Here is a 23,880-nt window from a genome sequence, read left to right as displayed (position 1 = left end):
TTTTGCATAACAAATTTGCAATGTAAATGTTTTTAAAAAAGTTCAAATTTTTTAAAATCTTTCTGAACAAAAAGTAGACCATTTAGAAGTTGAATTAAAATCGGATTATTTAAGGGGGGTCAGCAATGTTTTAAAATTATAAACAATTTTTTGGCTTATAAACAAATAGCTTTGTTTAATAATAAAAAATTAATTTTTAGCAATGCAAATAATTAAAACCGGTATAATTTGACTTAAACTTTCAAATGCTGTCAGCAGAATTGCTATTTTATTTTTTAATCAAAAGTTATTCTCGTTCAAAAATTGCAATTTTTCGATTTTTTGAATGTTCCGCCGCGTTTATCTCGAAAACTGTGCATCATACGAAAAAACTTGTAAGAACATTTTTTGCTTAGAATTACCCAAGAAATACAAAAAAATGTTTTATTTTGCGAAAAATCGATGTTATGTTTTTCCTCAAGTTCTTTGTTTATAACAATCTTATCGACATCCGGATCAACTGCAGTAGCGGATCCAGGGGTGGGGCACGGGGGCACGTGCCCCCCCCCCAGGCGGATCAAAAATACACTAGATAGAATAGATTTTATTGGGGTATATTCCAGACTCCTTGAGTTTGTACCCTATGTGCCCCCCCTAATCGATTTTCTGGATCCGCCCCTGATCAACTGTTACCCAAAAAATTCGTGTTCTACGGGTCAAAATACATAAAAAAATTGGGTAAGTCCATCTAAATAAAGGAGCCGGTAGCACCCCCTCCTGGACACAGCACTAATTTGTTTATAAGCCAAAAAATTGTTTATAACTTTAAAACATTGCTGAGGCTGATTTGACAAATTGACAAATCTTTGTATGTTCTAGTTTTTGTTGTGCAAGATTTTAAAAAATTTTAATTTTTTAAAAAAAGTTTAGATTGCAAAATTATTATGCAAAATCTATTAAGTCAATTTTAATGAAATTTGGTGGACGGTTTTAGCACATTACAAAAATTTTCTAAGCGAATTAGGAAGGTTCCAAGTGTAATCTAAGTGATGGAAAAACATTGAATAAGGACAGGCTTGTTTTGCCCCCTTATTTTATACTTATTGCTATTTTGCAGCAAGGGTGTTAAATTAAGACATTTTTAAAACCAATCGTATCTGATAGAAAATTTAATTATCTTTGTTTTATTCCTATACGATATTGTTCCAAAATGATCGTTTTAAAGTTATAAGCAAAGAAAGTAGAAAAAAAACGAAATTTTTTGAAATTTTTAAATATTTTATTTTTTTTTATTAATGTTCCGCGCATATTTGAAAGGGAGCATAAGTAAATTATTATTAACGAAGTTATCACCTAACTTGATCCGCAAAAATCCGAATGTCACCTCTCACATCCACCTAAAAACAGATCCTTCTGGTCTAAAAGGGATGAAATAGAAAAATGAGTAAAATAATAAGATAAATAGCAAATTCATTGAAAAATTGTTCCAGTTATTTATACATATTTGTATAAACATTATTGTTTTTATAGTGTTAAACTCCAGACGTTTGAAAAACTGATCAATTAATTACTGTGTCTATATACATTTCGATGTTTTGCACATTTTTTAACATAACCAACAATTCCAAAAGAGGTTCATTAACGAAAAGTGGTACCTAACCTAATCTAGGAAGACCTTCGTGAAAATACGAAGTCACGTGTTTGTCATCGCTTTGGCGAGACAACAAGACCACTTTACACGCCGCATGTGTATGTTTACATTTGCAAGAAACAACAAACAACTGACATGTCCTGTCCTGTGTTTGTTTTCAACAAAATTAGCCAGCCACTTGTGTTTCTACTGATTTATGCAACACTGTTCCCCGGTTTTCGAAGAAAGAAACACAAATTTAACTGATATAAAAAATGTAGAATTAAAGTCTTACCTTCCATCCTGCAGAGCTGTTACTATCCCCCTTGTCTTTGAAGTAGGGCACGTTCTGCACCATCCACTCGTAGATTTGGCTGAGCGTAAGTCGTTGATCTGGAGAGGTCTTGATGGCTTGTGTAATTAAATCAGCATAACTAAGATTTCCCCAAGCGTTTCTCCTGCTGGAATTCTTTTTCGTGGGCACCGCAGACGTCACCGAAGACGGAACGGGCCCTTGTCCTTGCTGTCCTGCTACCACACACTTGTTGCCTGTCGCCTCATCGGCGGGATCCACATAGTTATCGGGCCGGGGCAAGGGCCACGTGTTTGATCGCGCGCGGGTTTGAGGCTCAAAACCGTCAAGCTCCGGCAAGGGTTCCATCATGCTCATGTCCATTTTCTGGACCCAATTTCCGTACTGCCCGTTCATAGAAACTGAGAGCTGAAATCGCACTTGTTGAAAATATAATCCTAACAACAGGCACACAAGTTATTCACTAACTCTGAATAAAAAACCACTAGTCATAAAACATTATCTTTCACTCACTAGTTTCGCGCTTAAACTGATTCGAATTTAAGAACTACTGGTTTAGTGCGATGTTACCTGCGACGCAGTTACGCGATATTTGGCCGAGAGAATTGCTCGAGCTAGTACTACACCCCATCAAGCGATTCGACTGCGTCTGAACAGGAGATTTTTAGTTGCGATCGCGTTGGAGGACATGCCCACTTGCGCGTGCGTATTGGCTGGCGCCACGCACGCACTCTTGATTGTATAATTGTGGCACACGCACAGTGAGCGATACACGTGATCCCACCTGAATGTCTAATTAGCAAAAAGGGCCCTCTCATATGATATGGACCAGCTTGTCTCTTTTCGCAGCGATCGCGAATATATTCATTCTCTTTATTTCTAATCCACGACATTTTATTTAGTCCTCATTTTGGACTTTGAACCGTTTCGGTTACGATGTAAACGGGACAGTTGAGTTATCGCTTCAACATGTGACTGGTAATTCATGATCTGTATACAGGGTTAGCCGAAAATTTTGAAATTTTTATTTGGGTTTATTCTTTGAAATTTATTTAATTATTTGTAAGGAAATTCATGTGAGTAAATTATTATGTGAATATTATTATTTAATATTTATTTTAAAAAGAATCTGATTTTGATTTTTGTATAAATCTTGCATCGTATGAAAAGTAAACATAGGTTAAATATTTTCATAAATTTGATTTCAGAATTTTTTTCACACAATTTTGTAAAAATGTGAAAACGTTGAATTATCCACGTTCGTCTGTCCGTCCGTCCGCCTGTCCGTAAACACATCTCCTCGGACTTCCGGTTTTAAAGTTGCAAAAAGTTTTAAAGTGTCCGAAATAGTACAAGCGATGTATTATTTGACACGCCTTAGCAAGACGAGAACAAATATATAATTCCAGTTTCATCCTGTCTGTCCGTCCGTCCATAAACACAACTCCTTCGTTGTCAACAATAATGTGAAAACGTTGAATTTATCCATGTCTGTCTGCTTATAACCCAAAGATAGTATTAGAAGTGAGAAATTTGACCTCAGACTTCCGGTATTAGCGTTGCAACGAGAAGTACTGCTTTAAAGTCGTGAAATAGTACAAGCGATGTATTATTCAACGCGCCTTAGCAAGACGAGAACAAAATAAATATATTCTTCCGGTTTCATGCCTGTCTGTCCGCTAATATAACTCCTCCGTTATTAAAACATATATAATGACGAATGAGGTGCCGAATGAAAGCTTATAACCCAAAGATAGTATTAGAAGTCAGAAATTTGACATCGGACTTCCGGTTTTAGAGTTGTAACCGGAAGTACTGTTTTAAAGTCGCGAAATAGTGCAAGCGATATATTATTCAACGCGCCTTAGCAAGACAAGAACAAAATAAATATATTCTTCCGGTTTCATGCCTGTCTGTCCGCTAATATAACTCCTCCGTTATTAAAACAGATATAATGACGAATGAGGTGCCGAATGAGAGCATAACCCAAAGATAGTATTAGAAGTGAGAAATTTGACCTCAGACTTCCGGTATTAGCGTTGCAACCGGAAGTACTGCTTTAAAGTCGCGAAATAGTGCAAGCGATATATTATTCGGCGCGCCTTAGCAAGATGGACGTAAATGTATACTTCTAGCTTCATGCTTGTCTGTCTGCCCGTCTGTCTGTCCTCGAATATAACTCCTATGTTATTAAAACAGATAGAATAACAAATGGGGTGTCGAATGAGAGCTTATGACCTAAATATAGTATTAGAGGGTATTCCGGTTCCAGAGTTTCAACCGGAAATACTATTTTAAAATCGCCGAAATAGTACAAGCGATATATTATCCAACGCACCTTAACAAAATGAGGACTAATTTATACTTCCGGTTAATGAATAAATGAAGGCCTACAAAAATGGATCAAAATGACTCCAAATTAAAAAAATCGACGTTCAAATCACATTTCTTTTTCTTCTTCTTTTCTTTTACATAGGCTGTACTACTTGTTTTTCTTCAACGGTGCCTTTTATTCTGCCCCTAAATTGTCGTTCCATATTTTCCTTCTATACTACTTTTGCCTAATGGTGACTTGTCCCAGGCTATTCTTACTATCCTTGATTCAGACATCCTGCCGATGTGTTTGACAGAAGTACTATTTTAAAGTCTCCGAAATAGTACAGGCGATATATTATTCGACGCGCCTTAGCAAAACGATAACAAATATATACTTTCGGTTTATATATCACTTCCGGTTAAAAAGTTGTAACGCGTATTGGAAAGACGAGATCGAATATTTAGTTCCGGTTTTGAAGTCATTTACGGTTAAAAAGTTATGACTGGCAAAAATGACTCAAAATTCGTGAAATCTTATATCAATCGACGGAAAATTTCACGAATAGTTCAAATGTCGACTTCTGGTTCTATTTCCGGTCCCGTTAGGTGAAAACCTAGGACTTCGTTCTGTAGTAATTGCAATAAACAAGTAATTGAACGAAGTTCAATTACTTGTTTAATAATATATTTGCTAATACTATTATTCTTAACTATTATTGTTATATTGATTAATTATTAATTAATTGTACGAACTTTTGTCTTTATCCCATAATCCCATGTCCGTGGTCGTGGTTTCCCGTCCACGATTAATTTCGTATGCCTGTTTACCCTTTATTTTTTCTTCCAAATACACAAATACATTTATTCAACATGTGACGATAATAGAATTTTATGGTCTAGCTAGAGTACGCCAATGAATTAAGTAAAACGCGTTTTTGTACCGTCTCGTACTATATAAAAGTCGGAACGAAAAGCCTAGCTGATTATTCTTGGAGCGTTGATCGAAGAATAATAAACAACAAGAGGTATAAGAGGTGAGTTATCCCGACTATTTTCCGCCGTCGTTTTGGTGCGGTTGAACGAATCCGACGGTTTTCCTTTTACCTATCCTTTTACGAGCGTTGATCGTATTTCCTTACATGTCTTTTCCGCTGGCGAGCTGAGCGAGCTTTCCTCTCCTTATATTTCCGTTTCATATTAAGAGGAAACAGTAGCGATTAACAGGTAGCGAAAACGCGTTCCAAGATTGCGGCTGTAATTTTGAATATTTTTTCGAGATATTTGGCACACGTATTCGTAATATAATAAAGAATGGCGGTACAGAGCCCAATTTGAAAAATATATTATGTGGAAATTACTCTGTAATTAAATACAATAATAAAGAAACGAGCCTGTACCGCCATTAAGAAGAACAAAAAAAATACACTTTCTTCAAATAAACTTTTTTATCCGATGACTAGATTTTGTGTCATTTTGGAACTACTAATGAAAAAAAAATGTTAGTAGTTCCAAAATGACACAAAATCTAGGCATCGGATAAAAAAGTTTATTTGAAGAAAGTGTATTTTTTTGTTCTTCTTAATGGCGGTACAGGCTCGTTTTTTTAATATTGTATTTAATTACAGAGTAATTTCCACATATTAATATATTTTTCAAATTGGGCTCTGTACCGCCATTCTTTATTATATTACAAATACGTGTGCCAAATATCTCGAAAAAATATTCAAAATTACAGCCGCAATCTTGGAACGCGTTTTTGCTACCTGTTGATCGCTACCGTTTCCTCTTGATAAATGCACTTATTCCTAATCCACGCGATCGTCGCTTGTATTCATTCATGTAGCAGATATCGTCACATCAACCCGAACCTAATGTTCGATACGTAGGCGTAAGTTTAATAGTTATTTATGTACCAAGTCAGTAAAGTGACTCTTTATCGAACGAGTCTGATAGTACGAGAAGAGCAAGCGTAGCGAGCGAGGCGAGTAACAGAAGAGTTCGATAAGGAGTCTTTACTGACGTGGTGCATACAAAATTTTATCGCCAACATATATTTTTTAAATTTAATGTCGTCCGAACCACTGGGGTTATAAACGACAACAATGGAAAATACATATTAAAAATAAAAAGAGATTGTAATATTAAGTAAATACATAATATGTACTAACAAAAAGTATACCTGAAAAATTTGTGATACTATTAAATGTCTTTTATTCATATTTCAGTTAAAAACTGTATGATATTGTTGATATTTGTATTGTCTCTAAGAAGCTCAGGGCCTAGATTCCGTGCACTGTAGATATCTACATGTCGCTTTCTATCGATATTTGAATATCAGAATATATGAATTTTAGCTTTAATTGAATTATTTTCTAGTTTGGCTCTAGTTTATCAATTGTAGTATAACCTAGAAAAACTAGAAAATAATTCAATTAAAGCTAAAAATTCAAATATTTTGATATTCAAATATCGATAGAAAGCGACATGTAGATATCTACAGTGTACGGAATCTAGGCCCAGATATGTCCCTGGGAAGGTTGAGTTTACTTCTCGTTTGCTGGAATATTTGACAAATCGGTTAAGATATGTTTTATTGATATAAAATAATATTTGCCAACATAATTTGATATTGTTTTTAACACTTACTTGCATTTTACAATTTAAGAACTTTTTAAATTTTAGACGACATAATAATTTCGTGACAGTGATGACAGATAACTTGCAAGATGGTCGCCTTCGATTTTTAATCGATAGTTATCGATAATGAATAATGAATAAATCGGTAAAGTTTTAATTTATTTTATATGAATATAATTACAAAATACTACAGAATTTCACTTTTTGACATAAATTTAATTGATAATAAATAATATGGCAAATTGTGTACAATATTTTAAGTAATTAAAAGTAAATAAATTGTAAGTTCACTCAAATACTCGCCATTCGATTACTGCCATCGACCACTTACATTCCATCTCGCTTAATTTGATTAATCGCGACAGGTAAAGTAAAATTCTTCTTTCAGTACAATAAAGTGCTACTTTACTGCCGCAAATGAGGGCAAATGAATACAATAATGAATGACTTTAGTGGCGGTTGGCGATATATTTTATTAACGAAATTAACGAGTAGTAATTAAGACTAATTTATTTTATCATTTGTAATGTTTTGATTCTAAATAAATGTCTTAAAAAGCGAACCTTCTGTCTTCGGCTGAATTTTTGTTACCTGGAGCAACAAACGCAACGACCTCGTTACAAACAATTTCCAAATATTTAGGTTATATTTTTAAGTGCACTCAAAAAAATAGTTAAGTATTTATGAAACAGTTCGTGAAGTATGCTTTTTGCGCACGCACGAGATGTTTAGAGCACGAGCGGTGCAAGTGCTATACATCGCGTATGTGCGCACAAAGTACTTCACGCACAGTTTCATACAATATTTTATCTACGATAAACAAATAAAAACACTACAGGGAATAAGTAATTTATTAACAATTCATTTACAAGATAAACTAACAAAATTAAACGATATTCTGTAAACACGATTATTTTAATTGTTTATATTTATATTTAAAATCAAATTGTTGCAGTTATTTATGTTTCCTAAAAAAATATTGGGAACGGAACATTTTTTTTAATGTATTATGTGTTACATTGTTTGTAGCTGCATGAAGACTGAGGTTCAACTTCAGTAGGGGAGACCGGGGCTAGTTGTCACAGTTTCTGTTTCAGGTTCTGTAACTCAGACATTTTTATTTTTTTTTAACCAAACTTTCTCCAGATAATTAGTTGGTATGTAGACTACCCATTCATAGTTTTCTAAAATTTTAGATACCAGCAGGTAAAATGATAAGATGGTTTAAACTTCGACAGGATTTGTGTGACAACATACCGCTAGATGGGTCATGTTGTCACAGTACCTGGGGCAAATTGACACAGTATTACAAAAATAAAGTAAATGAGAAATAAATCGTTTTTATTTAAAGAAGAACTTACAAACTCAAAAGGATCTACATCTACATATCGTCCTCCGAGTCACAATAATTGTGGCACACATAAAATGGATTTCCATTGGAACAGTCTGTATGTGCCTATTATTATTTGCATGCTGTAGATTGGGTCCAACTTTCAATCTTCTTTAAGTGCTATCCCCGCGACGGAGGTCGGTAATCATCATAGCTATTCGGACTTTAGAGACGGCTGCCCTGAAAATTTCATTTGATGTACAGCTGGTTCCTAAAAAAAACTGATACGTCTCTTAGTAAGATTTGATCATTTTGAGCAGTGTATTTGATTGATCTGACATTATATTATATTTATTATTACAGACAAATAATAAAATAAACAAACAACTGATTGCATATGTTAATTTCTGATTGCTTCTCTTCTAATTTCTCAAAAAGCGTACGATCTTCATGAGCGGTAGATATTTTTGATCTTCCAGAACCTTGCTTTCTTTCGAGAGTTTCTTGTTCTCTCAATCTTTTATTAATATTAAAAACTGTTGTTCTGCTTACGTTAAAATAGTTTGCTACGGCAGATAGTGACCAACCATCTTCTAATTTCGTTACAATTCTCGCTTTTAGTTCTTTGCTAGCATGTGGAGCCATTTTTTGAGGTTGAACAAAATAAGTTATCTGACAAATTTTAAGATTTGGCAGTGACAGTGACAGTATGTAAATAATAAGTATTTATCCTTCAAAATACAATGCTCAATTTTCTACAAAATACGCTTTAAGAGCAATGAACTGTCAACACTGATGGAATCGCCATAAAACGAAGTTAATGGCGTCAGGATGAGATAGAAGATAATCAGGTAAAGGAGGGAAGATAATCGGACAGTGCTAGTCAGGTACGTTGTAGTTGTAGCAAATTTTACCTGACAAATTCTCTGTCTCTCTCATGTCTCTCTAGAAGTGCTAGAACCTCTCTCTTGTATGTTGGCGCCTATCTCACTTCACTGTTGGAATGGGACGGGGCCATTCCATCAGTGTTGACAGTTCGTTGTTTAAGAGTCGTATCAGTTTTTTTTTTTGGAACCAGCTGTACATTCGTACCATTCTCTCAGGTTGTTCAGCCACGATACTCTGCGTCTCCCTATACTTCTTTTTCCTTGAATATTTCCCTGCATAATCAGTTGGAGCAAGTTGTATCTCTCTCCACGGGTAATATGTCCGATATATTCAAATTTTCTTGTTTTGATGATATTTAAGATTTCCTTTCCTTTATTCATCTTGCTCAGAACCTCTTTGTTTGTGACGTGTTCTGTTCACGATATTTTCAGAATTCCTCTGTAGACCCACAGCTCGAATTATTTTAATTTTTTTATTGATGCTGCATTTAAGGTCCAAGCTTCCATTCCATAAAACAAAGTCGAGAAAACGTAGCACCTAACCTACTATCTAGCCAACTTTCAATAGAAGCACTATAAAGTTCTCCGCAAACAAGGCATATATACAGTCTTCTTTGTCCGATGAAATGTCTTCTGTTTTTTTTTGGCCTTACGTGTTTTTTTTTGGGTAGAAGACAGATTCGTTTTAACGCTTTTCTTTTTTTGTATATTTTTTGTTCTGCCTAGACTTTTTCTTCTGGACAAATTCATCATTGACTGGAGTACCTATCTGTTCGTATTGCTGATTTAACGTTTTTTACGTTGAATGCGGTTGGTCCTGTTCGTAGCCTTTGGGTAAGGACGAACCATTTCTGGAGACAGCTCTGCTTTAAATTCTATAAGTAGGTACCTATAGAACAATCAATTAATCCTGTAGGGCGTAGGGTATTAAATCAATATTTCACAAATACGTTTACCTTTGACAAATTCATAAATATGATTTACCCTGTATTCTGTAGCAATCTAATTTGATATTAATACGGTCTAAAATCATTTCAACAGATTTAAATGCTGCGGGCTGCGGGGCAAGTTGTCACAGTGACATCTTACCCCATATAATTTGTGACAACTAGCACCACATTACCTTCTGTAACTAAATGTCAAATCAAAAATATTCAAATGAATCCTAAGTATATCAAAATATGCCTACTTATGTAGTCTATACGATTGACAGTACCCTTTAAAATATATTTTTCTTACCTTCATTTCACAAATTCACTCACAGCACGAGATGATTGAAGATTAAAAATTTTACATGAGATGCCTCAAAACACATTTACACAAATAAGAGAAATAATTACTGGCCGATCTCTGCAATATTTTGTGTGGAATTGGTGATAAGTAAAACCTTTCGTATGTAGAAGACGCAGCGTGTTAACTTCACAAATAAGGTAAAAATCATTGTGATAACTTACCCCTGAAACAACTAGCCCCGGTCTCCCCTATTTGGTCTACGCGGGTTAAAAAAAATTATTGGAAGTTTCAGTTTTATTTTTTAAAGAGTTTTCAACGTATCCTTCCCTTCCGCAACGACAGTCGATTTCCTCCAGCCACCATGGCGCTTAATTTGTGAAATATTTGCACCAGAGTCCGCTAGGAAAGACGTAGATGATCGTCGGAAACAATGCCCCAAAGTATATAATTTAGGATTTGGTAAAGATAAAAATTATGCTATTTGAAAAGGAATTTTGCCAATTTGGTTAATTCCCACTGGTTGAGAAGTACATTTTCCATTTGTACCTATATCGTAAAAATAATCTTTTATTATTTGTTTCTGCTGGTCTTAATGCATATAATTTTCTAAAAATTTCTAAAAAGCTTATATTATACATATATTATCGTTATCAACTACCAAAAATGATCTCGAGTTTCTGTTTTTAGATGTTTTTATGGTAACTATTAAAGCTGCTCCTGTTTCCTGAATATCGTCAACTTTGAGATCGCATAATTCATGTCGACGGCAAGCTCCTGTAATTCCCATTATTGCAACAATCTAAATAATGTTTATGATTAATAACTTGTTACATCATTAATAATTACCCTAATACTCCAGGCTGTGGGTGAAAAATAGGTCGATTTCAGGATATAATTCAGGAATTTTTGAAACCTATCAGGTATTGTAAAGGACGATGTCAGGAATAACTTATACTAAAATGTGACCAAAAATATTGTGAGCTTTTTTTTTATTGCGATTTTCATTTGTTAAATTTGCAATTTTTAAAGATTTTTAATTTTGCAGCTTAGGATATTGATTCTAGAGAAAAACTTTGTAATAGAAAGTTTTAGTAAATTAAAAAACCTACAATTTGAGCTATGGTAAGTTTAATTTCGTTTATTGATTATTGCAAAACAGCCTGCGAAAGGTCCAAAATGGCCGTTTTTTACAATTGCGTTATTTATTGTACAAATATTTTTTTTTATTTTTTAAAGCTTTAAAATGAAGATCTTTCAATTCCAAACATAAAAAAAATGTAAGGCCGGATTAACGCATTTATTGCTTAGATATTATAAATTGTATATCCCAAAGGTCAAATGTCGAAGGCTATAACTTTTTGACAAAAAATCGTAGAGAGTTGGTGAAACATCCAATGTCCTTCTAAAGAGTTATATTTTCATATTCTGATGTAAATAAATGCGTAAAACATTTTTAAACCTCTCATTTTTGGGTTTGAATATAAGGGGGCAAATTTCGTTATAAACATTTAAAGCTGAAGCGGCCCTGTACATCCTATGAGTTTTTAACTTACAGATTATTGTTGCTGAAGACGAAACGAAGATTTATAAAAAATAAAAAATTTCTACAACCAACTGAAGCCGAACTAAATGTTGGGTTTGAAAATAAGGGGGCAAATTTCGTTATAAACATTTAGAGCTGAAGCGGACCTGTACATCCTATGAGTTTCTAACTTACAGATTATTGTTGCTGAAGACGAAACGAAGATTTATAAAAAAATAAAAATTTTCTACAACCAACTGAAGCCGAGATAATTGTTTCTTTTTTCTTAAATCGTAGTGCCTTTATTTATAACAATTAAGAAATTATTTTACAGTCATTGACTAAAGAAAGACTTATGTTATCTTAAAATAAAAATTATTATAAAATATATTTACATTTAATTATTAAAAATTATTTTTAAAATCGGTGCTTTTGCGAGCGGCCGAATTTTGCAAATCGCCCGGCTCGCTTCAAATCCGCGCGCTCGGAAAATTTTTACGTAACTTGTATTAAATTTTGACCGAAAACAATTTAATAATATTACCATTATAATATACAGTCTATTTACCACTGTATTTGTTTTTCTTGCTAAACTTTTATATGTGAAATCTCATTTCTGAAGAAATATTGTTACAAAAATGATACATATATATGAAATATATAACTATATTTTTAATTTTTTCATTGTTATACAGAGAGCACGTAAAGGTTGGAATAAATTCATTTTTTCGAGAATGGACGATTTTGGAAAAAAATCCCGAAACAGGTCAATTTTTATTTTTAAATTATGACTTTTTGGCATATATATCGTACTAGTGACGTCACCCATCTGGGCGTGATGAAGTCATCGATGATTTATTTAAATGAGAATAGGGGGCGTGTGGTAACTCATTTGAAAGGTAATCAATTATCTATTCAGTAATATAAATATTAACATAATTATTTATACAGAATGTCCAAAAAAAATTTTTTTAATTAAATTTAGTGACATAAAAAGAAGAATGTATGTGATTTATTTAATTCAAAATACATTTTACTATGTACTCTCAGAAAACAAAAAAATGTTTATTTGGGAAATAATCATTGCTTTTCGCTTAAATTAAATGTTCAAACTCTCAAGAGACAGGTGGGTGGCTGCTTTAATATTGAATTTAAGCAAAACACAATATTTATTTGTCAAATAAACATCTTTTCCTATTTTTTGATAGCAGCAAAATATATTTTGAATTAAATAAATTATACACATTCTTCTTTTTATGTCAATAGGTTGAATCCAAAAAATTTTTTTTGACACCCTGTATAAATAAATATGTCAATGTTTATATTACTGGATAGAGAATTGAATTACCTTTCAATTGAGCTATCACTCGACCCCTATTCTTATTTAAAAAAAATCATCGATGACGTCATCACGCCCAGATGGGTGGCGTCACCAGTATGATATATATGCCAAAAAGTCGTAATTTAAAAATAAAAATTGTCCTGTTTCGGGATTTATTTCTAAAATTGCCCATTCATGGAAAAATGAATTTATTCCAACCTTTACGTGCTCACTGTATAAATATAATAATAATAATGTTACTTCTTATTATACAATATAAAACTTTTTCTTCTTGTAGTGACTATCCGTTTTGGATGTTGGCGACCATCATGGCAACCTGTACTTGCACACTAAATCGGTACTGCTGCTCTAAAAAGATTTGTAGTTGTTGTGTTGAACGACGTACGTAAATTTTCTAGCAAGGTAATCCTTCGCCTTCCTGGTTCTCAGTTTCCAAATGGGGTTTGCGAAATTGCCATGATGGTCGCCAACATCCAAAAGGGATAGTCACTACAAGAATAAAAAGTTTTATATTGTATAACAAGAAGTAGCAATATTATTATTATATTTATATAACAATGAAAAAATTAAAAATATAGTTACCTATATATTTCATATATATGTATCATTTTTGTAATATTATTTCTTCAGAAATGAGATTTCACATATAAAAGTTTATCAAGAATAACGAATACAGTGGTAAATAGACTGTATATTATAATGGAAATATTATTAAATTGTTTTCGGTCAAAATTTAATACAAGTTACGTAAAAATTTTCCGAACGCGCGGATTTGAAGCGAGCCGGGCGATTTGCAAAATTCGGCCGCTCGCAAAAGCACCGATTTTAAAAATAATTTTTAATAATTAAATGTAAATATATTTTATAATAATTTCTATTTTAAGATAATATAAGTCTTTCTTTAGTCAATGACTGTAAAATAATTTCTTAATTGTTATAAATAAAGGCACTACGATTTAAGAAAAAAGAAACAATTATCTCGGCTTCAGTTGGTTGTAGAAAATTTTTATTTTTTTATAAATCTTCGTTTCGTCTTCAGCAACAATAATCTGTAAGTTAGAAACTTATAGGATGTACAGGGCCGCTTCAGCTCTAAATGTTTATAACGAAATTTGCCCCCTTATTTTCAAACCCAACACTTAGCTCGGCTTCAGTTGGTCGTAGAAATTTTTCATTTTTTATAAATCTTCGTTTCGTTTTCAGAAACAATAATCTCTGTAAGTTAAAAACTCATAGGATGTACAGGGCCGCTTCAGCTCTAAATGATCTTAACGAAATTTGCCCCCTTATATTCAAACCCAAAAATTAGAGGGTTAAAAATGCTTTACGCATTTATTTACATCATAATATGAAAATATAACTCTTTAGAATGAGATTGGATGTTTCACCAGCTCTCTACGATTTTTTTTCAAAAAGTTATAGCCTTCGACATTTGACCTCTTGGGATAAACAATTTATAATATCTAAGCAACAAATTCGTTAATCCGGCCTTACAATTTTTCTTATGTTTGGAATTGAAAGATCTTCATTTTAAAGCTTTAAAAAATAAAAAAAATATTTGTACAATAAATACCGCAATTGTAAAAAACGGCCATTTTGGACATTTCGCAGGCTGTTTTGTAATAACCAATAAACGAAATTAAATTTACCATAGCTCAAATTGTAGGTTTTTTAATTTACTACAACTTTCTATTAAAAAGTTTTTCTCTAGAATCAATATCCTAAGCTGCAAAATTAAAAATCTTTAAAAATTTGCAAATTTAACAAATGAAAATCGCAATAAAGAAAAGCTCACAATATTTTGGTCACATTTTAGTAGAAGTTATTCCTGGCATCGTCCTTTACAATACCTGATAGGTTTCAAAAGTTCCTGAATTATATCACGTTTTTTCACCCACAGCCTGGGGTATAATCATTAAAAACGAATTATCGGAAGAGAATTAATCATTAAAAACTTCATAATTTCTTCCTGGGTAAAGATTTTTGATTTATTTGCTTTATAGTTTTCTGATTACCATTTTATAAAAGCTATTAATTTCGAATATTTATTAATGTTGATATTTTGGTAAATTTGAAACGTGGACTTTAGCATGAAATATTGCGACCATAGGGTAGATGCTTTAAATATTTTAGATTTTTCTGCAAAATATGTAAAAAAAAACGTTTTCCGAATAATTTTGTACTTGACTTTTGCTGCACCAATCCAAAAATTCATCATATGCATTTTTATATATCTTCTTTGATTTGTGTGGCAAAAGATCTTTTTTTACTTGATTTGCAATTTCTGGTGGAGCAAACTGCAACTCTTCGTCACTGGAATACATTTCTATTCCAAAATTTTTAGAACTTTGACATTTAAAAATTCAAACTTTTTGAATTCAAACCACAAATCTGTCAAAACTTTTGTTGTAATTTATTGCTCACATGTCACCACCATGACAACGCGAAAGCTAAGGATATTTGATTACATAAAAGTGTGCCAAAAAATAGTGCGAACAGTGCGAAAAAGTAAATCCCATTTAAAATACATTGTTACTTCACGCATACTTTAAACTCTTTACGTGCTGCTATTTATAATGACAGTTTTCACAAACCAAAAACATATTCATAATATGAGCTAGAGTAGATAAAATGTATTAAAGTATAAGTACTTAGATATTGAAGTCTTTAAAACACGCACGATTTTAGAGCAAGTGTTTTAAGAGCGTAGGCGCAAAATTTCGGACTAATGTTTTTTAAATGCATTCATTTTTTCGAGTCCTGAGAAAGCTAAGAAATATGTTTGAAAAATTTAAGCGCAGAATGAAAGATTACATTATTACCGAGAGCCGAAAGTCCCTTAGAATAAACAAAAAGTTTCTTTTGAATAAAATATTTGAAATTAAAAATCACACTAAATTTTCTCTTTTTTTACCCCTGTAACTTATTAAAATAAACATTAACCCTTAAACAGCCAAGGGTGGGTAAAAAGTGTCCACCTAATGCGTATTCCCTTGTAACATATTTATTATGTGTTTAAAATTTTTTTAAAAATTATGTATTGTTAAGAAGACAGAATTTTATCGAATGTTAAATTGGTTCTACGGATATTTTTGAAAATAAAAGCAATATCTTGAGTTAAATATGGGTGGGCATAAAAAGTACACCCTTGGTAAAACTTGTTACTAAAGGTTTCTATATTTATAATTTCTCATTGGTAGGAACATAATCCATATAATTATCGACGTATAATTATATAATCGACATAATTATCCGCCAATGAGGACGCTGAAAGAAGAATGTGAAGAAAATCGACAAATCTGAATTACTGGCATGTTAATTTTGATGTAAATTGTAATGTTGTTGTAGGGTTTGTAAATTGTTTATCTTAATATTTTAGAAGATGCTGTGTTTATTAAGCATAAGTTTCTTAAGTTTAATCCATTTCCAACAACTCTCAATAAATATATTGGCTATTTTCGAGGTGGACATTTTTTACCCACCCTTGGGCGTACATGGAACCTAAAAAAGGTTGGGCGTTTAAGGATTAATAACGTTTTCAGGGACTTTCGGCCCTCGGTAATAATGTAATCTTTCATTCTGCGTTTAAATTTTTCAGAAATACTTAGTAATTTTCTCAAGATTCGAAAAAAAAAAAATAAATGCGTTGAAAAAGTATTGGCATGAAACTTTGCGCCTACGCTCAAATACCACGAATACTTTACGCTATTTTTTTATTGGTACACTTTGAAATCATGTATTATTACTACAAAAGATTGAAATAAGAGTTAATAATGTAAAATGATTGAATTTGTGTCGGTAGGGGAGCCCAATCTGGGATTCTTGCAGTTACTCGAGCGCGTCAGAAAATCGCATGGGGAGAAACCTTGTACCCTGTAAATGTACCCCTACCATATATTGGATCTTAATACAGGGGAGTTCGTTAAGGGGGGTCCGAAAAAAAAATCCAATTAAGGGGGGTCCGAAATCGTCAGATTAAGATAAGGTAAGTTAAGTACATGCAGAACAGTGTATATTTCAAAAATCTGACGGTTTGAGCGGGGTGTAAGGAAATCGGTGAGTTACAAAGTTTGAAAGTTTCACAACAAAAAAGAGAATATTTTGGGAAATAAACGTCAAATCGAAAAACAAAAAAATACGTGTTCAATACTTTTCCAAAAATTTATCGAATGATGCCAAACACGACCCCCACGGAGAGGGTAGGGGTAAATTTAAAATTTTAAATAGGAACCCCGCGATATTTTGCGAAATGAACATCTGATCGAAAAACTGCAAAATACACGTATTCAATATGTTTGAAAAGTCTATAGAATGACACCAAACACGACCCCCACGGAGGTAGGGTGGGGGGTTACTATAAAATCTTAAATATTAGCCCCCATTTTTTATTGCAGATTTGGATTCCTTACGTAAAAATAAGCAACTTTTATTCGACACATTTTTTCTAATTATGGCGCTATAATTGGAAAAAACGATTGTTGAAAATGAAAAAATTAAATAAAAAATGGAAAGTCCCCACTTAAATGGAAAACTTTAACTTTTTTTGGTATTAAAACCTAATCTTCACAACCCAATAGGTCCCCATAACGCATGTAGGTACAGGTACGACATCATGCACGGTGTCCATTAGGTTGGCGGTCAACAGGCTGAAACAAGCACACTGGATGCGTGTTACCTCCCAACTGGACTACAGAGAAGGAAGTAAATTCTGGAACGAGTTCAAAATCCTAACAAAACAAAAATCAAAACCACATTCACATCTCGTAGTCAACATCATTCTAAATAATCCACTAGATAAAGCTAAAGCTTTCAAAAGCTCTCTCCAAGCAACCTTTATCACACCAAATAACCCTAATTTTAATGAGCGACATAGACGCATTGTCGAAAGGAGAGTGGAAGAAATACTCCGCACTTCCATACAACACATGGCGGCCTACCCTCACCCAATGGTAGCTCATGTGGAGGAGAAAACCGTCAGAGAGATGTGTACTAGTGTAACCTCGGTAAAAGCACATCTCCTAACCCAGATGGTATCCACAGAAGGTGCCTCAAAAAACTTCCCGAGAGTATTATCCCCCTGCTTACCAAAACAATCAATGAATGTCTTAAGTTGAACTACTTTCCAACCTCATGGAAGGTAGCCAACACAGTTATGATTCCTAAGACTAGGAAACCCCCACCAGCACAGAGTTCTACAGACCAATATCACTTCTTAACACACTAGGTAAAGTCTACGAGAGGATCCTTAAGGAAATACTCGTGACTCGTAGGATTCCTAGAAACAAACCAGATTCTTCCCAGTTTTCAATTTGGATTCAGAGCGAACACTCCACAAACAATGCATTGATTGAAGCAGCCACTTTCATCTCCCAAACTATCAATGAGCATATAAAATATGCTGTAGGCATTTTCCTAGACGTACAAAAGGCCTTCGACCAGGTCTGGCACACAGGCCTGATTAAAAAACTACACCAATTTGGACTGCCTATAACTACTTTCATCAAATTCATTCATTCCTATCTCTCTAATCGAACAATACGCGTCAAAGTCGCCAAACAGTTATCCACACCATTCACTCCACAAGCAGGAGTACCACAAGGGTCGATATTAGCTCCAATATTATACACAGCATACGACAGTGACATCCCCCTTCCCATTAATCGAACCGAGTCAATCCTACTACTAGGGGTCGCCAAGTTCTTGAAAATTGCAAGATCTTGTCTTGATTTCAAGACAAGATCAAGACAAGAAGTAATTTTAGATTTCAAGACAAGACAAGAAATTTTTTCTCAATACCAAGATTTCTTGTCAAGAAATCAAGAAATCTTGAAATATCTTGACTAGGTATTAATTTGTGAAAAAGATAACATATTTTAACATAAAATAACGTATTTAAATGTATTGAACACTTTTTTTACTAAAACGATTTACAAAATGTAAATCATGTAAATGTAACATAAATTTTTAAATCGGAATTGATAAGCCATGAATTAAGGCAGATAATACTTCTTATGCTGGGGCCACAGTAACGGCATTAGACGTTACTGCCCCAGCATTATGGAGTCAACGTCTAGCCGATTTCTTGACTTTGTTATTGTTAAAGCTGCTATTGAAAATAGCCTTTCCTCAGGTACAGATGTTGCTGGCGTTCTGAGAAAATCCTTGGCCATTTTCGATAATAACGAGTAGACATTCTTGTGTCTTCTCTACCAATCAAGTAGATTCTCAGCATCTTCTGACCTAGGCTCATTTAAGTATTTTTTGACTCTGGTATTAGATTCTGTAGGTCATTCTGGGATTTATTAGGCCGTGTCAGCATGCATCGCAATAAAAAAGGTCGCCGGGGAATCACCGGACCAAGTAATCAAGAAGTTTCAAGATCTTGAAATTTCTTGACTCAAGACAAGATATAGCATGTCAAGAAAACGTCAAGACAAGATTTTTTTTCATTTCTTGATTTTTTCTCAAGACAAGACAAGAAGTTGTTATCAAGACAAGAATTCTTGTCTTGTCGACCCCTACCGACTATACGCCGACGATATTGCATTGCTCACTGCAGGAACTGCATACGGTACGCTGAGACACCCCTCTGTCTTCGATAGGGCCCAAACTCAGTTAAATAAAACGGTTAAATGGTGCAACAAATGAAAAGTCACCCTTAATCCAGCTAAAACACAAGCAAGAATAAAAAACCGCTAAACGCCGTAAAAATGAGTGGCGCATACAATATTCCAGCTACAAAAGATCTGATATGCATATTACGTGGCGCGAAAATGTATTTTCATTTTGATGCAAAACAAAATTCTAGTTTCATTTTAAAAGATGTTTTCATAATATTTGCCCAATTTGAAGTAAAATGCGCCACAAAAGAGTAACTTTGATACAGTTTGTATTTTGAAACTCTTTTGTGGCGCGTTCACTTCAAATTTAGCAAATATTATGAAAAAATCTTTTAAAATAAAACTAGAATTTTGTTTTGCATCAAAATGAAAATACATTTTCGCGCCACGTAATATTCATATCAGATCTTTTGTAGCTGGAATATTGTATGCGCCACTCATTTTTACGGCGTTTAGCGGTTTTTTATTCTTGTATCAGGAGTTTTTCAAAGTTATTTATAAGTTAAATGTATAAAGTTGAATGCAATGTTTCTCGATTACACGTTAAGATTTATAAATGGTCGCCTTTGTCGCATTATCTCCCAAATGATCTAGTGTCCATCGAATGTACACTAGATTTTTTTTCTATTCGAAATAGATTGAAAAAATATTGGGATGGCCGGTAAATGAACTCGAATTGCCCGTTGCCAGATCAAATTAGCGCATCGTAACCACTACAACTACATAAACCATTTAGGGAATAATCGTTAATTTGATTATACTTTTGTAGCTTAATAACTTCTAAACGGCTGAACCGATTTTGTTCAATAAACATGATTTTGAAACGTATTGACAAGTAGTAAGGTAAAGTATGATAACTGAAGCTATTACAGGAATTATTGAGCTTGAAAAACCGTTTTTCCCATAAGAAATAGATTTGATCATACTTATGAAGCCTATAACTTAAAAATTCGAATTTTCCCGGATATAACGTATAAACCTTTAGATTCGTCTAGAGTCCTTCTACAAACACTCAGTTAATGGTGTAATTCGTAGGTTGAAATTTTGAGTAATTGTCGAAAAACCAAAATTTTCAAAGTTTAGTTTTTCAGTTTTTCGGCTATACTGAGCCGTGTGTATGTTTAATCCCATGACAGCTTAGACACCATTTGAAATCTTAACTCAACGCTATTGATTTGGTGTAATTACTGTTCTCCTGTCTCTTCTTGAACCGAAGATATATATCGCCAAAAAATATGCCGTGTTGTACCTACCAAGTCATATAGCTGGCTTATGGGTAGTCAAAACTCATAAACTACACCGGTTCTGAATCGGCCCACTTCCTCTTCAAACACAGAAAAAAAATTCAGATCGGTTTAACTTTTCCACACACATACATACATACATATCCACAAACATTTTCCTTTTTTTAAATAAAAATTTACTCATATTTCTGAGCTCGGTAACTTTTGAACGGTATAACCGATTTTGAAAATTAGACATGCGTTGGAAAGGTAATGATCGCTTCTATTAGAAGCCGCAAAGCACGGAGTAAAATTTTCGAAGTTTTTGGGAGTTTTGGGGACGAGAATGAAAAACAGACCCTAAATAATAGGGGCCGTAAAATCCACACCCTTGGACCAAAATGGATGGTTGACATATGAATGGGTGAGTCTTTTCCTGAACTTTAAGATGGAAGTTGGCCCAATTTTCAATTCAGTCAGATTTAGAAAATCGAAAATTTCGTGTATATATAGTGTCGCGTGTAGGGGGTGTAGGTGTGCGCCACTGGCGAGAACTGTCGTTCTCTGGTAATGATTCCCTTCAGGCATTCTCATAGCACCCGCAACGAAAGTTCTAAGGTAACCCTCCTGGGCGAGGCTCTTGAATTCCGTTCGTCAGTGGTCTATCTGGCTGGGGGTTCACTTTAGCAGGACACTTAACTGGAACATTGACATCCAACACACCTTAAACAAGGTAAGGAATAGAGCTAAACTCCTAAGAGCGCTGTCTGGAATGTCGGGAGATACATCAAGCAAGACTCTCATTCACATATATAAAACATACATAAGGCCCATTATCGACTACAGAGCTGTTTTCTATGCCTCAATCAACCATCCACATAATAACACCATCCTGGTCTGTGAGCGAAAAATATTCAGAAAGTGCCTCAGGAAGCACTGGAGAAATCCGTCGGTATTAGTACATCCACTCGCAAAAATACTCCCTATCAACGAGAGAATCCGTTCTCTCAGCAACAAATACGTCTCGCGCACGATTAATGGTAACAACCATAGAGCAAAAGATGTTCTAACAACCCCTTGCAATCGGCACTGTCACATTCTCACCAGGGTTCCCAAAAACAAAGTTCCATTCTCTCCAGCCAATCTTCTACAATTGGCCAGAAACGAACTTCCTGATGAGTATTATGATATCCTAGAACAAATCCCCTTAATATATCGCAGATAACTCAAACTGAATCCCTAGAAGTTACTTGTGGTTAGGAAACAAGACTTCGGCCCTATGCAACTAATTGTCAGTAATGAACCAATAACAAAAGTTAACCATTTTAAATACCTAGGATGTTGGATAAACGAGACACTAAATCCGGATGAAGAAATTAAAACTCGTATAGAAATTGCAAGAGCAGCATTTATGAAACTTAAATCTATTCTGAGCAACTCTCATCTGAGCTTACAACTAAGAATCGAGTTCCTAAAATGTTATGTGTATCCGGTATTACTATATGAATGTGAAACCTGGATCATGAAGGTTAACATGATGAACAAATTAGAAGCCTTCGAGATGTGGTCATACCGTAGAATGCTCAGAATAGGTCAAGGCTGACCAAGGGGTGACTTAATCAAGATGATAAAAAAGAGAAAACTTGAATATCTGCGGCACATAATGGGAGGTAGCAGATACAGGATACTTCAGTTACTACTCAATGGAAAGATCGACGGAAAAAGAGGAATTGGTGGGAAGAAATATTGGCTGGACTGGCTTGTAAGCAGATCAATTATTACATGCCGCGCAAGATCGAGAACCATATCGGCAAATTGTTATGGAAGCTACCCACGCCTAAAATTTGGGCAAGGTACTTAAAGAAGAAGAAGAGTCAATGTAATCGTCAACTTCACTAGAAGATAAGCACCTTTAAAAGATGCAGTTAAGTTGGGGAAGGCTGGTTCTCATTCCTTGAATGGTTGGTTTGACATTTTTTAGTCGCGCTGGTTTCAACATAACGATTAAGATCAATTATTTACATCCAGTAGTCAATCAATTGAGACTTGGGTATGAACTATATCCTCTTATTGTATACAAACTATGTTAGGTAGATGATTAGTTTCTCATCGTTTCTACCAAATCCTAAATAGTTATATTTCTAATAGACAATTCTTAGTCAAGCAAGATAATGAATAGGTACACAAGCCTCATACCAATGAAAGCCGGAGTATCTACCACAAGGAAGTGTTCTGGGACCAATATGATACCTATTTGCTCTACACTGCTGACCTACCGACAAGTAACAGAACAATGTGTGCAACTTTTGCTGATGACATCATTGTACTAGCCTCTCACCATGATCCAATCACAGCGTCTCTTCAAAAAGACTTTAACAATAACCAACGATGGCTTAAAAAATGGAAGATAAAGGCGAATGAGATCCATAAATGTAACTTTCACCTTGAAAAAACAAACATGCCCAACTGTAACTCTGAACGAAACACAGCCCCTGTAAACCGATACTGTCAAGTACCTAGGAATTCACGTTGATAGGAGACTTACTTGGCAAAAGCACATTTTCACAAAAAGAAAACAACTAGGAAATTCCGAGAAATGTACTGGATCATCGGTCGTAAATCTCAACTATCTCTTGAAAACAAACTGTTGATATATGAAGCCATATTAAAACCAGTGTGGACATATTATGGTATCAAACTGTGGGGGACAGCCAGTAAAACAAACCTAGAAATACTGAAGCGATTCCAGACCAAAGTCCTTAGAACAATGCTGAATGCTCCTTTGGTATGTGTCATTAATGTGATAGAACAAGACCTCAATGTGGTATCCATACAAACAGTAATAACA

General features: G+C 34.1%; 1 protein-coding gene across 1 annotated transcript; it reads right to left on the bottom strand.

Moving 5' to 3' along the window:
- Positions 1-1,892: 1,892 nt before the first annotated feature.
- Positions 1,893-2,685, bottom strand: LOC126885495 (forkhead box protein O-like). The gene has a single exon (XM_050652073.1). It carries the CDS (start codon positions 2,316-2,318, stop codon positions 1,893-1,895), a length of 426 nt encoding a protein of 141 aa, XP_050508030.1. The 5' UTR covers positions 2,319-2,685.
- Positions 2,686-23,880: the final 21,195 nt, after the last annotated feature.

The sequence above is a fragment of the Diabrotica virgifera genome, chromosome 5 (assembly GCF_917563875.1).
Source record: "Diabrotica virgifera virgifera chromosome 5, PGI_DIABVI_V3a".
NCBI classification, from domain to species: Eukaryota; Metazoa; Arthropoda; class Insecta; order Coleoptera; family Chrysomelidae; genus Diabrotica; species Diabrotica virgifera.
Note: the sequence above shows the minus strand (reverse complement) of the source record. Positions and strands in the feature narration are given on the sequence as shown.

Bases quoted from the DNA above. Each gene is read 5' to 3' on its own strand.
- LOC126885495 (XM_050652073.1), bottom strand. From the start codon at position 2,318: ATGAACGGGCAGTACGGAAATTGGGTCCAGAAAATGGACATGAGCATG.